This window comes from Choristoneura fumiferana, chromosome 9, assembly GCF_025370935.1.
Source record: "Choristoneura fumiferana chromosome 9, NRCan_CFum_1, whole genome shotgun sequence".
In the NCBI taxonomy this organism is placed as follows: Eukaryota; Metazoa; Arthropoda; class Insecta; order Lepidoptera; family Tortricidae; genus Choristoneura; species Choristoneura fumiferana.
In genome coordinates this window covers 7169098-7184785 of record NC_133480.1, presented here as the reverse complement: position 1 = coordinate 7184785, position 15688 = coordinate 7169098, and the positions used below count along the sequence as shown (strand labels likewise).

General features: G+C 38.0%; 2 protein-coding genes across 2 annotated transcripts; one reads left to right on the top strand and one right to left on the bottom strand.

The window, feature by feature from the left end:
- Positions 1-4710: 4710 nt before the first annotated feature.
- LOC141430802 (adenosine deaminase-like) lies at positions 4711-6573 on the bottom strand. The gene has a single exon (XM_074091657.1). The coding sequence runs from the start codon at positions 6360-6362 to the stop codon at positions 4848-4850; it is 1515 nt and encodes a 504-aa protein (XP_073947758.1). The 5' UTR covers positions 6363-6573; the 3' UTR covers positions 4711-4847.
- Positions 6574-8401: 1828 nt separating this feature from the next.
- On the top strand, positions 8402-13662 carry LOC141431095 (adenosine deaminase-like). The gene has a single exon (XM_074092095.1). The coding sequence runs from the start codon at positions 10446-10448 to the stop codon at positions 11949-11951; it is 1506 nt and encodes a 501-aa protein (XP_073948196.1). The 5' UTR covers positions 8402-10445; the 3' UTR covers positions 11952-13662.
- The last annotated feature ends 2026 nt before the right edge of the window (positions 13663-15688 follow it).

Genomic DNA, 15688 nt, shown 5'->3' with positions numbered 1-15688 from the left:
GGGTGTTTTTTTTTTTTTTTTTTTTTTTTTTTTTTTTTTTTTTAGGATTGGACCCGCCCCAAAATCGCCATTTTGGACCAAAAAAAAATGATCTGGAGCCGTCGTATCCCTCACTACTTGTGAATGAGACTGGCACAGGACCGAGTGAAGTGGCGTGACAGGCCTTTACTCAGCAATTAGGTGGATGTGTGTAGGCTAATTTAATTGATTGTTTTGATTGATTGATTTATTACAGAAATGGTGTAATGATTGGGAATGGGCTTTTGTCATACACGCGGAATTTTTCAATGGTATATTTCCGCAAAATAACAGAAATCAAACAGGGCGCTGTATTCTTCGTTTCACATTAACGATATATTAAATTAAAACTAACGATAAATCAACATACTTGTACCTACTACTCCACACATGTACAAGGTGATTATCGGAAATTTAGCGCTAGCTTAAAAACTTATCGCATAGGTAATCTGATACCAAAATAGTCATGACCACTGTCAGTTGCTAAGCTGTTAATGTACGTTTACAACGATAAACACACCTATTATAAATTTAATTGATTAAAACGATAACCCCTCGGCAACTGATTAGCTGACCTAGGTATCTGAGTAGAGTAGGCCAATCAATACCTACCTTTTTGAATGTTTGAACTTAACGGTATACTTAAGTAATAATTTTTACAGATATAGATCATAATTTACAAATTATGAGGAATGCCTAATCCGTATCCGTATGTATCCGTAATGTAGTGTGTGGTATAATAAATGAAATAGAAATTTGTTTTTGGGAGGATCGTCGTAACCGCCACGCTTGACAGGCGGTTTGGCGTTAAAATAAGGACGTTGCTGTACGTCCTCTGGATCTTGGAGGAAGGCACCCAGAGCCTCGACAAGGATGGGCCCCCCACAGTCATCATCATAAGCCGGAAAATGTCCTCTGTTGATCAATAACTTCCCCCTTAGAACGCCACAATGAACGACACCTCGCCGCTCGCGCTGGTGCAAGCAGCTCTCACGATATTGTCAGTCCACCTAGTAGGAGACCCGCAAACGCTTCGCTTTCCGATTCGTGATCGCCCCCTCACAATAGAGGTGTGATAATAGTACATTACTGTAGAGGCCGGGAAGTAGGGGGTTGCCGGCCAAGCAGATATAGACGGCTGAGCGTAGCGAGGCCGGATAGGGATGCGAGGCCGGCAACCCCACGTTCCGGCCGAGGCTTGTATACTTAGTGCTTTTCTCAAACACGACATGAAATAAAATAAATAAAACAAAAAATAAGCTGGCGGGACGCTAGTCTGGTCGCCCTGATGCGTGCGCGCGTGTCGCGCTGGCTGCTGGCGGCGGGCGGCTGCGGGCGGTGGTGCTGGGTGTGGGCGGGCGTGCGCCGTGTCGCAGAGCGCGCGTTGAAACAAAAGACGGTCGCATTGCCGGCCAGCGGCCTGCAAAGTTGTATGAAATCTCTTTGCAGGCCGCTAGAGTGACCGCGCGCACGCAGCTGAGCCGCAGCGCCTGCAGCGCGATACTTCTCGGCCTATTATTTGTAACACAACGTCAATATTTCATGACAATTTCATTTGTTTGAGAAAAGCAATTTTGACGGGTCAGCAGCCTTTCCGTTTTATATTCAAAAACAGTCTATTTTCGTCTTAGGTGCCTGGCCTTACACCTATTACGAAGTGCAAAATTCGATCTTCGTATCTTGCCGTCCCGCTGACTCTTATATCATTTTAACACGAGAGTAACGGGGACGGTACGATACGAACTTTGATTTTCGAATTTCGTAGTATAGCTCTGCACACCTTCGTCAAGTCCTGAGCATAGTACTGGGTCTTCATTTCGGATTTAATCCTTGACATTCGAAAAAATACTACTGAAGTATAGATAGTGTTATCAACTCACCGATGAGAGCTAATCTTAACATACTTAACCTAACCAACAAAAAGTTGGAAAACCCCGACATCGTCACTTCAAAGTTCAATATCTCAAAAACGGCTGAACCGGTTTCGATAAAACATGTCTAGGAACCATTGCGAAAAACCCTGCTTTCAAATAAATAAAAAAAACCGGCCAAGAGCTTGTCGAACACGGCCAAAATAGGGAATCTTCCAAGTTTAGGTATATTTTATATCTTACTCTTAAACTAAGTACTAATAATTCTCAAGCAAACTTAGCCGTTATAGTTTTCCTTGTAAGTTTGATATACTTACTACCATTTTCATTTTTTTAATTTTTTTCCACCCACCAGTTTAGATTTTAGAGGGGGGGAACCCCGATTTTAATGAAAATTTTCAATTTAAAAGTGAATATTTCGCAAAAAAATCACTGAATCGAAAAATCGTCTTAGCAAACCCCTAATGATTTTTAAAGATCTATCCAACGATACCACACTATAGGATTGGACTAGAAAAAAAAAACACCCCCACTTTACGTCTATCGGAGGCATTCGGAGGTAACATTTTTTTTTTAATTTTTTATTGTACCATTTTGTCGGCATAGTTTATATATATATTCGTGCAAAATTACAGCTTTCTAGAATTGATAGTCCCTGAGCAAAGCCGCGGACGGACAGACAGACAGACAGACATGGCGAATGGCCGTTTTTTGCCATTTTGGCTCCGGAACCCTAAAACCCGCATTCAAATCGGTTCACCCGTTTAAGAGCCACGCTATGCCACAGACAGACACACAAACATACAGACACACATAGCGGTCAAACTTATAACACCCCTCTTTTTGCGTCGGGGGTTAAAAAGATTCAGTAAGAATGTCGGTTCTTACTTAATAAATATTTACGATTGATAAAATTAACGAGCGTTTATACCTGCTGAGCTGGCAACGTTGAATTTTTGTTAGTTTTTCTCGATTATTCCATAAAAAATTAATGAAAATTAAAAATGTTTTCTGATAGAACACTTCTTAATTTATAAGTTAATGTGTCTACTCCAATAATAAATTCGTGATAGACTTTTATATTCCTTAAAAACGAATTAATATTTATGACCGGTTTTTAAAGAAAATAATTGCTATGACTAATAAAATTATTGGAGTAGACACATTAATTTATATATTAAGAAGTGTTCTATCAGACAACATTATTAATTTTTAATCAATTTTTATGGAATAATCGAGATAATAATCCGAATGTAATAAATCGGCCACTATGTTTAGCGTTTGTGGACTATGAAAAAGCCTTCGATTCAATCGAGACCTGGGCTGTATTGCAGTCCCTTCAGCGATGCCATATTGACTATAGATACATCGAGGTGTTAAAGAGTTTGTACAGCAGCACCACTATGTCGATCCGGTTGCAGGACGAGAGTACACAACCAATCCAACTGCAGCGAGGTGTGAGACAGGGAGACGTTATTTTTCCGAAACTGTTCACAAATGCGTTGGAGGATGTTTTCAAGCTCTTGGACTGGAACAGGTTCGGCATCAATATCAACGGCGAGTACATCACCCATCTTGGTTTTGCCGATGATATAGTCATAATGGCGGAGTCGCTGGAGGAGCTCAATACTATGCTCAGTGACCTCAGTATCGTCTCCCAACAGGTGGGTCTTAAGATGAACATGGACAAGACTAAAATCATGTCAAATGTCCATGTCACACTCGTGCCGGTTATCGTTGGGAACGATGCACTCGAAGTTGTTGACCACTATGTTTACCTTGGACAAGTTGTCCAGTTGGGTAGGTCCAACTTCGACAAAGAGGTCGCCCGAAGAATCCAACTCGGATGGGCAGCGTTCGGGAAACTTCGTGATCAATATTCCGCAGTGCCTGAAGACTAGAGTCTTCGACCAGTGTGTGTTGCCAGTGATGACTTATGGCGCTGAGACGTGGTCCTTGACTGTGTTGGCCTCTTAGAGAGGCTCAGAGTCACGCAACAAGCTATGGAGAGAGCTATGCTTGGAGTTTCTTTGCGCGATAGAATCTGGAATACGGAAATTCGTCGAAGAACTAAAGTCACGGACATAGGTGGATACATATGCAAATTGAAGTGGCAATGGGCAGGCCACATCGCTCGAAGAACAGATAACCGTTGGGGGAGAAAAGTCCTCGAGTGGCGACCACGAACCGGAAGACGAAGCGTTGGCAGGCCTCCCACCAGGTGGACTGACGACATCGTGATAGTAGCGGGAAACCGGTGGATGCAAGTGGCGAGTTGTCGTTCATTGTGGCGTTCTAAGGGGGAGGCCTTTGTCCAGCAGTACCAACTTATACTAAATTAACTTAGGCAAAATTTGCGGGAAATCAGTATAGTCCCCGCGGGATAGGGATAGGGATAAACGAATTCTTTGCAGATGAAGTCGCGGGCAACAGGTAGGTAGTGCATAATTATTTTTTACTTTTTAATTGTCTTTTTGGCGGCGTTTTTTTCAGGCGTTTTTTTGTGTCGGGTTTTTTTTATTTTTTATTTAATCTGAACTCACTGGTTAGTGCAATGGGCCATATTTTATATGAATTATAGGTTGGTAGGTATTATTATTTTTATTTTCAATTGTCTTGTACAGCATTCAAACTACTTAATTATTAAGGTGATTGCTCTTCCATACAATCCATGGGACAACTTGCATAGCTTCCACAGATATGTTTTCTTGAAGGTTTTTTTTTAATAGATGTAGGAAATTATTAATATTCTCGTCTAGCGAAATACAAAAACCAGCTAACCTGGAACACTGTTACCTAACAACAATAAAAAGATCCATACAAAATTATTCATATTCTTTATTCGATTGTATTTTACTTCTGTTTTTATATAAATTTATCATTAAAATTACGGACCTAAGCAGGCACGTACAAATTAAACTAAACCTACGGGGTTTATATTCGAGACTTAGGCCAAAACTAATCATTTGTGCTAAGAAACTCTGCAAATTCACCGTTATCTATAAACCGCGTCCATCTCTTTTCAAATTCAAAAACAATCTTATCTTTATCAGGATAAGTGCTATAGTACAGAGAATTCAAAGCCAGTTTCTTTAGCAGTCTTAAATCTGCATGGCGACTGGCCGCTCCGACAAACGTGACATAAAAATCATGAGACAAGGGATCCGCTTCCCAAATCCCTGGATCATCAGAAGATAAGACAACGGGTAGGCCCCGAGCCAAAAAAGTAGCTACAGGATGGTTTCGTAGATCCTCAACCAATTTCAGAACAGCGTTCGACAGAACATTAACTTCTAATGCTATGTTCCTCTTTCTGACTTCATCCATCAGTAAAGGATGCTTCGCTAGAGCAAAAGCATGGCCTATACGCTTTGTGTTAAGAACTATAGCATCAACTAGGTTCTCATCAGAAATACCATTCCAATTGGTCTCGCCAGCATGAAAAAAATAGTCAAGATCATCAGCTGCTTCTACTAACAATGGCAGAAATTCTATAATCGGTACTCCTAAATCTTCTTGCCCTACTAAGTCAAAACCGGCAAAGAAATTCGGTAGTTTTTTCTTAATAGCCTTAGCTACTTTAATGTATTTTTTAACTGTGTCTACATCTACCATTCTTAGTGGTGCATAGATAAGTTTAGCACCGAAGAAATCTGGGTAATCACTCATAAATCGATCCAAAACTGCTTTATAAGACTCAGCGGTCGCTACAGAGTCATACACATTACCTTCCAAATCATACAGATGTGGTAAAACACTACGCATTTCAATGTACATGACGTTGTCCTCTCTGAAGGCCTTCAATGTGTCGTAAAAGTATTGCTCCCAGAGTGGTTTATAGTACATCATTCCGCTGGTGGTAATAAAATAGTTTTGGAACCTTTGCCACACTATATTCACGTCAGTATATACACTGTTAGGATTATCAATGAGCAGCGTGAAGTGTTTTCGCAATTCAGCATCAAATTTTTCAACATTACCGGAAGAATAGCGAACGTTTTTTAACAATTGCCAATTATTTTGGCAATTTAAAGTAGGAAGTGCACGTGAAAACAGGAATTGTATATTTTCATCTTCGTAACAGATATATAAGTCATCCCAATAAGTCAGTTCGAGGACGTAGTCTGGACCCAGTAAGGCAGTGTCGTGGACATGTAAAACAGCACCTTTCGGCATTCGCTGAATGATCTTATACAAAGCAGTCTTCTTCACTACATCTTTATATTCAAAGAAGTGCTTGGAGTAATTGAAAAACTGTGGAGATATAAAAGCATTGTCCAACTCGTTGAGTTTCAAATTCATAATAGTATCATTGGCTTTTTGTTCAGTGTCACTTAACAATATTTCACTACCGAGCATCATCCCAAGTTCTTCTTGTAGCAGTTTGTTTCTTTCATCTTGCACGATTTGTACTTTATCCGATAACACTGAGATTATGGAGGTAAATAAAAAACACCCGATCACTGGCCACATGACTGTTCAATAAAATGCCTTGGTTGCACGGTATTTTATAACCAATATCTGGACCAAGGTTGCTTTCTCATGAGTCGACGCGAAAATATATTAACAAATTGAAGGTGTCCGATCGACAGACGCATTGATTCGGTACTGGTTATTATCATAACTCAGATTAGAATCGAATCCAAAGTCAACGATAACATAATATTACTATATAGTACCTTACAATATTGACATGTAGGTATAATGTATGACACAGCGCCATTGAACTGGCGTTAAAATAATTTCCATACAATCTTGATTGTAGATAATATTTACGATTAATTGAACAAAAGGGCTTATTCGATAACATAGTATTAAGATATACGATGTAGATTTAGTTATGTTGATTACGATTTGTCATTTAAAAGTACATGAACGCGGCACGATAAAAAAAGGTAATCAGTCGATTGAAGAAGTCAATCGAGTGAAACTGCGATCGTGGGTTTGTTACCACGATAACAGTTAAGTATTTTTCATAATCTGTCTATAAAAGGCTAGGTTTTTGTTTGCTATAGCGCAATATAAAAGGCTTTTCAGGTTTTCAACTCCCGACACAAAAATAGGTGACACAAAAATGGTGGTGAACGATGACAGCGCGCGTATTAAAACCAGTAGGAATTTATTAACATAACAAAAAACAACACAACAACTAAGCGCCTATCACGTCGCGTCTCATGTGTGATGATTATTTTACTTATTATCTATCACACTTTTTGTACGATCTTTGGATTTTTACGAGCATTATTTTTAGTTATAATATGTAAAGTAGATAAAGGGCAAAAAAACTTTATTTAGTTTAGTTATAGAGTAATTTGGTGACGGAATTTGGTTGCACATTTTTTTTGTAAAAAATATTTTTTTTAAAGAAAACACGTATTTACCATAAGCTTTAAACGTAAATGAATAAATATTTATATAGAAAGAAAACAAAAAACTGCATCGCGTCCGACGTAGATTTGAAATCAAGACCTCTAGTTTATAAGTCCTACATTATACCGCTGAACCACCACGCTGATAGATAACATAATTACTTATCTGAATTACCAGTCTTAACTAATGCGTGTAATTTTTCACTAATAAAACATTATTATTCGAAAACATGAATTTCTCAAGGGATAGGACTAATCTAGTTTAGATTATGCCCCCGCACATAGAAAATTTTGTCCAAATCGTTAGATCCATTTCCGAGAGATTTTTGTACTTTTCATTCATATTTATAACTAAACAACACACATTTAACATTTATCTAAATTTACTGCGTATAAAATGGAACAATAGACTACCTACATAACGGGTAGTGTTTTCAAAGTACCTAGTAAGTACTTACCTGTTACAATAATTAGCAAAGTGGTGTCATGTAAGCGAGTGAAAGAAAAAGGTCTGAAAAGATATCTATAGCATCTAAAAGCATTCCAAAGCACTTGACAATATCAAGCACTAGTAATCAGAAGATTAAAGAGAAAGGTGACAGCTCTTGGGGACTAGCGTAATATTCTCGGAATGCATATGCGACCTATGCAGCAGCCATTTTTCTTTTTTATCGAATGCATCGCGGGGCGGTACTGTAAAGTACCACTTGTCCTGCCCCAACCCTTACACAAAATCAGCATGGCGGATGAGACGAGTTCTTTATATTTATTTTTTTAGTTTCTTCTGAATGCTTTGTAAGCGAAACCCCTTTTAGCCGACGCCGCGGTCTGTAATTTACACCACTACCAAGTGTTTTGATTAACGTTCGGTATAAGCATACAGTGTTAGTGAGTACTTACCTGTTTGTGTTGGTGTGTACTTCATAAAGTACATTCTACAGAAAGGTTATAAGTCGCAAGGGTATAAATCTGCCTGTCAAAAGGCGTTCTTAGTAACTACATAGCTAACATGCAGGCATTTAAACGAACCAAAGAATGGGAAATTGTAAACAAAAAACGGTTAACAGAAATGTCGATTTTATCTTATATGTTTCTTCTTAATAATTAAAGATTTTGTATGTTTTGTCTCTTTTTATAATAGTTATCTATCTCGAGTAATATATTTAATTCTAGAGCTGTTCATCTACAAAAGCATTGTTATATTTCTATACAACACAACAACAAAAAACAGAATTCGCAGGTTTCTTGTTTTAGTTATGTAACAGAAAAATAAATGTAGGTAAGTTAACAAAGGCACCATTACTTTTATGTAGGTACGTAATAATTACATACAAGTTTTAAATTACAAAAGTTAATTTCGACCTAAACACTTGTACCTATTTAGAACATAACATAGCACAGATAAGTAAAATGCATATTTATTACTTACCTTATTTTACTCTGTGGACGTTTTTGACGTTGAATGCATATTTCTATATAGGTACAGCCAACGTCAAAACACTGTTTAAAAAACCGTCAAATTAAACTGACCATTAAAGAGCTAAAAAAAAAATAGAATTAGAAAATTATGCATAATAAGAAACTATAACAATTTTATACATGCCTAATTAATTACACGACTCAAAGAAGTTCGTCTACTTAACAGTTTCATCAAAAAATATATTCAAGTAACCAAATCATCATCAAATAACTAGTATGTAAGTAATTAGGTAGTTCATATTCTTTACAAACTTTATCGATATTTTGGCACACTCTATGCTTGCTTATCTAACGACCATTGACCATCTCTCTCCCGCGTCTTCAATCGTTCGCCCTCTTTTACTTTACAGCCATTATTAAAAATTATGGAATATTTTCAAATGTGTCTATTATATGTAATTAACTATTCGTAACTGACCAGCAATGGACCTTTATCTAACGCAAACCTGACAGCTTTAATCTCATGTCAAGATTTACCGACTTTACAAGAAAATGCCGACTGGGAAATGTAATTCTTGTTCCACGACATAATAATCATTCAATTTTGACAAAAATAATAGATTGTCACTCGACATTATGTCAATGACAATAGTCACGTTTGGTGAAATAGGGCCCTGATGATGGTAAAAAAGAAAAAAAAAACAGTAACCTTAAGTTCATTCAGGCCTTGAATAACCGGGTTAATTTAGATGTTATATTATAACCCTAAATTGTATGTATCCAGAAAACACGAAGTAGGTAAGTACCTAAGCGAATTCCATTCCCTAGCAAGTTCACAAAATTGTACCGGAGTATCAAATAATCATGATGATTATCATCTATGTATCTACCGCACTATGCTTTACATTGCCACAGAACATGGACTGTCAGTATTCAGTATTTATTTATTGCAACACCTTTTACAAAAAAAGTCATGTCATAAACATGTAGTTTACATAGCACATGCTGCAGTACTTACATAAGGCGTGTAATTTTCCATTGTTTAGTATTTAAGCACGTGTCGATAAGTGTACAACACAACTAGCGATGTACATGTATTTCACTCGAAAATCGGTTCACTTTTTTAGAAGTAATACCTAACTACGAATTTACTGAGTTTAAAATCTATAATTCTATTACAGATTCTAGGTATATCATACTAAAAATATATAGCCGGAAAGGGTGTTTACAGGAATTACAATTCATAAAGAAATAAAATTTAAAAATAGGTACGACTAAGGTATTTAAGATTAGATTACTGATCTATAGCTAGCAGTAAAATGTGTTTTAATTTATTTTTTATTTTATGTACTTAGTTACTATATTTTTTTCATCAAAGATTTCTTACAGAAAAGTACCTACCTAACGAATCGCAGTTAAAATTTATGATTAAAAATTTGAAGATAAACAAACACAATATCAAGAGTCGTATTTACAGCATTAATTCCCAGTAGGTGTACACGCATAGATACAATGTCAAACAAAATGTGCCAACAACATCAATATTTTAATTTTACCCTAAAGGTTTCTAACTTTCCACGATCAATCTATACATATTTGGAAACAAGCACGTACCTCAATAATAATTTAAGTGTAAACAATAGTACTATGTTATTAATATTTGTGATCGTGAGCGTGGGAGTTCATTGCGCCAGCGCGTTTCGCGACTCAGTCTGCATTCGGCGTTCGGGCGATACGTCAGTGCACACGCGCTCTGTGACCTCTCAACATGCGCCCTTTTATCACTCTTATATCCCTACTGCTCTATCAGTGTTTCGCTCTCAGCTCGGACTCTCACGCATCCAACCGAGCGAAGATCCTCCACGATGAAGAACTACTAGCTCTCGGCGGAAACATCACCCTAACAGAACAAGAAACAAAAGTAAACAACTGTCTAATGCAATACAAATTAAACGAAATAAACTTCGCGTTCAACAACCCAGAATACTTCAACTTTACTTACCACTTCTTCAAATACAAAACAAACATCCACACATCAAAAGTTTACAAAATAATAAAAGATTTACCTAAAGGTGCAGCGTTGCATTTACACGATGTCGCCATTCTGGGGCCAGATTACTTAATGAACATAACCTACATGAATCATCTTTATGTTTGTTTTGCAAAAGACAAGGTTCAGTTGAAGTTCTCGGATCAATTGCCGACTGACCCTTGCTCCGGACATTGGCAATTGATGAGTGAAGCGCGGCGATTGTCGAGGAACGTGACAAACTTCGATGCTCAATTGAGACAACACTTCACATTAGTAGTGAATGACCCGGCCAAGGTTTATCCTTGCATTAAAAATACTTGGGAGGCGTTTATGAACTATTTTATTACAGTTGGCTCGATGCTTACCTACAGACCAGTATGGGAACAATATTTCTATGACACTCTCAAAGCTTTCAGAGAACAGAACATTATGTATGTAGAAGTGAGAAGCACTTTGCCTAAACTGTATGAGCTCGACGGAACGACTTATGACCCTTTTATCACCGCCAAGGCTTATAAAAAGTCTATAAACAAGTTCATGAAAGATTACCCAGACTTTACTGGAGCAAAACTGATATACGCTCCCATTAGGGATACAGACAAGAAGTCAGTGACCAAATATCTCGAATTGGCTTTGAGAATAAAAGCAGAAATGCCTGACGTTTTCGCCGGTTTCGATTTGGTCGGCCAAGAGGACAAGGGAAAGCCTTTGATAGAGTTTGCAGATCAATTAACCGCCGCTGCGGATAATTTGACGTATTTCTTCCATGCTGGTGAAACTGACTGGTACGGTACGTCGACAGATGAGAATTTAGTAGACGCCATTCTATTGGGCGCCAAGAGATTGGGGCATGCGTACGCTTTGCCAAAACATCCGTTGTTGATAAAGGAAGTACTGAAACGGGATATAGGTTTGGAAGTGAATGTGATATCGAACACCGTGTTGTCTTTAGTGCAAGACGTTCGTAATCATCCACTGGCATTGTTCTTAGCTCAGGGTCTGCCTGTTGTTTTATCCAGTGACGACCCTGGTGCTTGGGAAGCGGATCTAATATCCGAAGACTTTTATGTAGCGTTTGTAGGTGTGGCCAGTAAATCTTCGGACTTAAGGCTATTAAAACAACTAGCTTTGAACTCTTTAAAATATAGCGCGCTTGAAGGCGATACTAAGAAGACTGCTTTGAAGAAGTTTAATTCTGAATGGAATGATTTCATTAATCGTTTCGAGTGTTCTGCTTATTAAATTAACTGTAGAAACCCGACTGCCAAAACTAAATGGAAGAAAATAAGCCTAATGGTCTAGAACTCTGTTAAGTAGCTAATGTAATGTTACACAGTCGGGACCCATTTAAATCGTGACGTTAAAAAAAGCTTAGTATTGGGTCCTTTTAGTTTTGGCAGTCGGGTTTTTGTTTTTTTTTAATTTAATGTTTTATTGGCTGATGGTGAAGGAAAACATCGTGAAGAAACCTGCACAAACCTGCGAAGCAATTCAATGGTGCGTGTGAAGTTCCCAATCCGCACTGGACCCGCGTGGGAACTATGGCCCAAGCCCTCTTATTCTGAGAGAAGGCCTGTGCCCAGCAGTGGGACGTATATAGGCTGGGATGATGATGATGTTTTATTGGCTACAGTAACTTGAGATGGGCTGGGAACCTAGGATGTTTAGCCCTTGCATGACTGACGTACGATCCTTTCAAAGAACGTTATTTCCATTCAAGGTAGCGGTTTAGTCAACGGATTCTATTTATACATCTGGCTGATAGATAAGATACACGCGGCCGCCTGGCAAAGTTCGGTCAGTTCCGACCACATCTGTGAAGTGCACTATCGTGAATGGGTGTCAAAACGATTTTCTCGCAACGAATCTTAACATTGAGAGAGATGAGATGATGATGAGATTTAATTCGCTAGAATTCGTTGCAAAGTCTAACATTAGGCGTATCTTCAATTACCTAATGAAACCAACAATAGATACGTAAGTAGGTACCTACCGTTATGGAATTATACGATGTTTATTATTTCATCTAAGTTTTATCTGGAATTGTTGTTGGAATAGTTTCGTTAAAACCTACAGTTTCGTTAAAAACAAGTTAATTTTCCTGTTTTGTGTTATTTAAGAGATATGATGTACAATAATAATAAATGGCATTGTGTTATCGCGGAAGCTTAGGTAATATTCAAATTAGGTATTTAAGTGATGCCATAAGTACCGCAAAGCAAATAATGGGAATAGAGTTTACTGAAACTAATTGAGAAAACAAAATAAAAACGAACTTTTATCCGACAAATTAAGATGGTAAAACATCATTTACTACATCTGTAATTTGATTACGGACTAAAAGAATGATTACGAATTTTATTTATTAACTAAGTAATTAAGTAAGAACTACTTTTTAGTAAATATTGTTGATTTTTGTAATTTTAACTTTGACATGTATTTTATTTTATTTTATTGCCGACGATTATCATGGTGGTAATCTGCAGATGCACATTACCGCGGCCGGATTTAGGAGAGGGCATCCAGGGCTACAAACAGCCCCGGGGCCTCCACAAAAGAGGGGCCCCACAATAGACTACGGTTTTTTTTCAAAATCGGACGAGATAACACTAGTAAACAACTTTACCTTTGATATTCTTTTTCGCTGTTTTATAATCATAAATAAACAAAACCATTTTTTTTTTGGAAAATTGTTTCTTCCACTCCTTTGTTTCCCTAAGGCCTCCAGACCTCAAAATCCGGCCCTATGCACATTACAGGTAATAAGTACCTAGTCGATAACGGGTGTTGGTAACTGGTACCTAACTGTCTTGTTGATTACTGGAGATTCAGTGTCGATTATTGGAGATTTAATTACTTATATTTTTTGGATTTTCTTCAAAGCTGTTGTATATAGTTAAGAAAAATAATGCATCTTATTTTTATCACAAGAATAAACCTTTACCATACTCAATCGTTACTTTTGGTTTATCTCCTAAAAGTGTCGATCCCTGGTGCCACTACGTTAATCTGCTAAAACAGAAAAACACAGTCGAGCAAGAGAGGCGACAAAGTGTCGGATCCATTCTAGAAGAAAATACACACAAGCACAGTACTATCCTTCTTCTGTAAGTTAAAAGAGTTCCATCCCCTTTTCAAGTAGTTCGCTTCAAGGATTAAGTTCGCTATACCGTCACTGTTTGCTATCAGGGGTTCCCAAACTGTGCGACGTGGCTGTAGGTAGTGGCTGCCTGTAGGTACTACGAAGTGCAAAATTCGAACTTCGTATCTTGCCGTCCCGCTAACGCTTATATTATTTAATACGAGAGTGAGAGGGACGGTACGATACGAACTTCGATTTTCGAATTTCGTAGTAGCCCCCCAGTACCGGGTCGCCCCCATAAGTACGAGTATCTAGTCTTAAAAGTTATTTAGGCTACAAGTGCGGGTTAAGGCCCGGAACAGCAGATGTTCCTGCACTCTGACTTCTGGCCAGGTGGTTCCGTCGCTTTAGGGAGGCAAGAATGAAAATTCCTAGTTTTATTTTTATTCCTTTTTTAGGGTTCCTGTCCGTCTGTCTGTCTGTCTGTCCGCGGCTAAGCCCAGAGACCGTTAGTACTAGAAAGCTGTAATTGGCTTGAATATAGGTACATATCAGTCACGGCGACAATATAATAAAATAAAAAATAATAAAATAATTAGACGTAATGTGGGGGTGATTTCTTTTTTCTCGACTAACCCTATAGTGTGGGGTATCGTTGGATAGGTCTTTTAAAATAATTATAACGGCTAAGATTACTTGAGAATCATAGTAGGTTAAGAGTAAATGGGCCAATCAACTTTTTTACCGACACTAATCTGTCCGCGACATTTTTGAAACAATTGCAGATTTTTTTAAGTAAACATGTTTTTTCTGTAATTTAATAGATGTGTACATGAATACATGCCATCCTACGTAAGTTCAAGCGATTAAACAGTGAAATATCTTGTTGGAAGTATGATTTTTTAGTAACGCCAGAGACAATTTTGGTAACGCAGGAGACGCCCAAAGTGTCGGTAAAATAGTTGATTGGCCCATTTGGCCCATATAGCAGTCTAAGGTATAAAATATACCTAAATTTGGAAGATTTCGTACACAATACGAAATCCTTGGAAAAATATTACTTGATTTTTTCGTAATGGCTACGGAACCCTATCTTGGGCGTGTCCGACATACTCTTGGCCGGTTTTTTTGTAATAAACCGTTGAAAACAAAATACGACTTTCAGTTTGTCTTAAGTAAGAATTGGTCGTAAGTCAGGGTCTCAGGGATATCCACGCCTGGGCACAGAATAGATAATAGTACAAGACCTGGGCCGAAAATACGAAGTTCGTATCGTACCGTCCCTCTCACTCTCGTATTAAACGACAGAAGCGTCAGCAGTCGTCCCGGCAAGATACGAATCTCGTTCGGGAGTCTAAGCAAAAGATCGCTTTTGTTTTCTTTCACATTTGAATCTTCAGGAAAACGAAGAAACCCGACGAGTCCCGAGCGACATTAGGTAATATTCTATAAGTAATTTTTACTGTATGTTAAGAGAGTAGCAGTATAAAAAAGATTGGGTATCCCTGTGCTAGATATTCAGACTAGACTCTAGCACACTTCAAACGAGTACACTCCTCGCTGCTAACGAACTCATTGTGTTGTTCTGTGCGATCCATCTGTTTTGTGTGTGCTATGTACTTAGTCGTACGACGCAGTATACAGTGGATATACAATCGAGGGAAATATCTATACAGCCATAGCGTCAAATTTACAACGTGACTCTACCCTCTATATATTGTCCAACTTCTTCCTCACTTGTAACAGATCTAGTCTAACTTGTTACATACTCGATGATCTCTATTATAATTGTGTAGGAGGCAGTACATACAGGAACAGTAGAGTATTTCTTGATCGAAGATTTCTTGTCTTGCATTTCATGTTTCTATAAGGGTAAACTAGATGGCGCTTTTTTGCC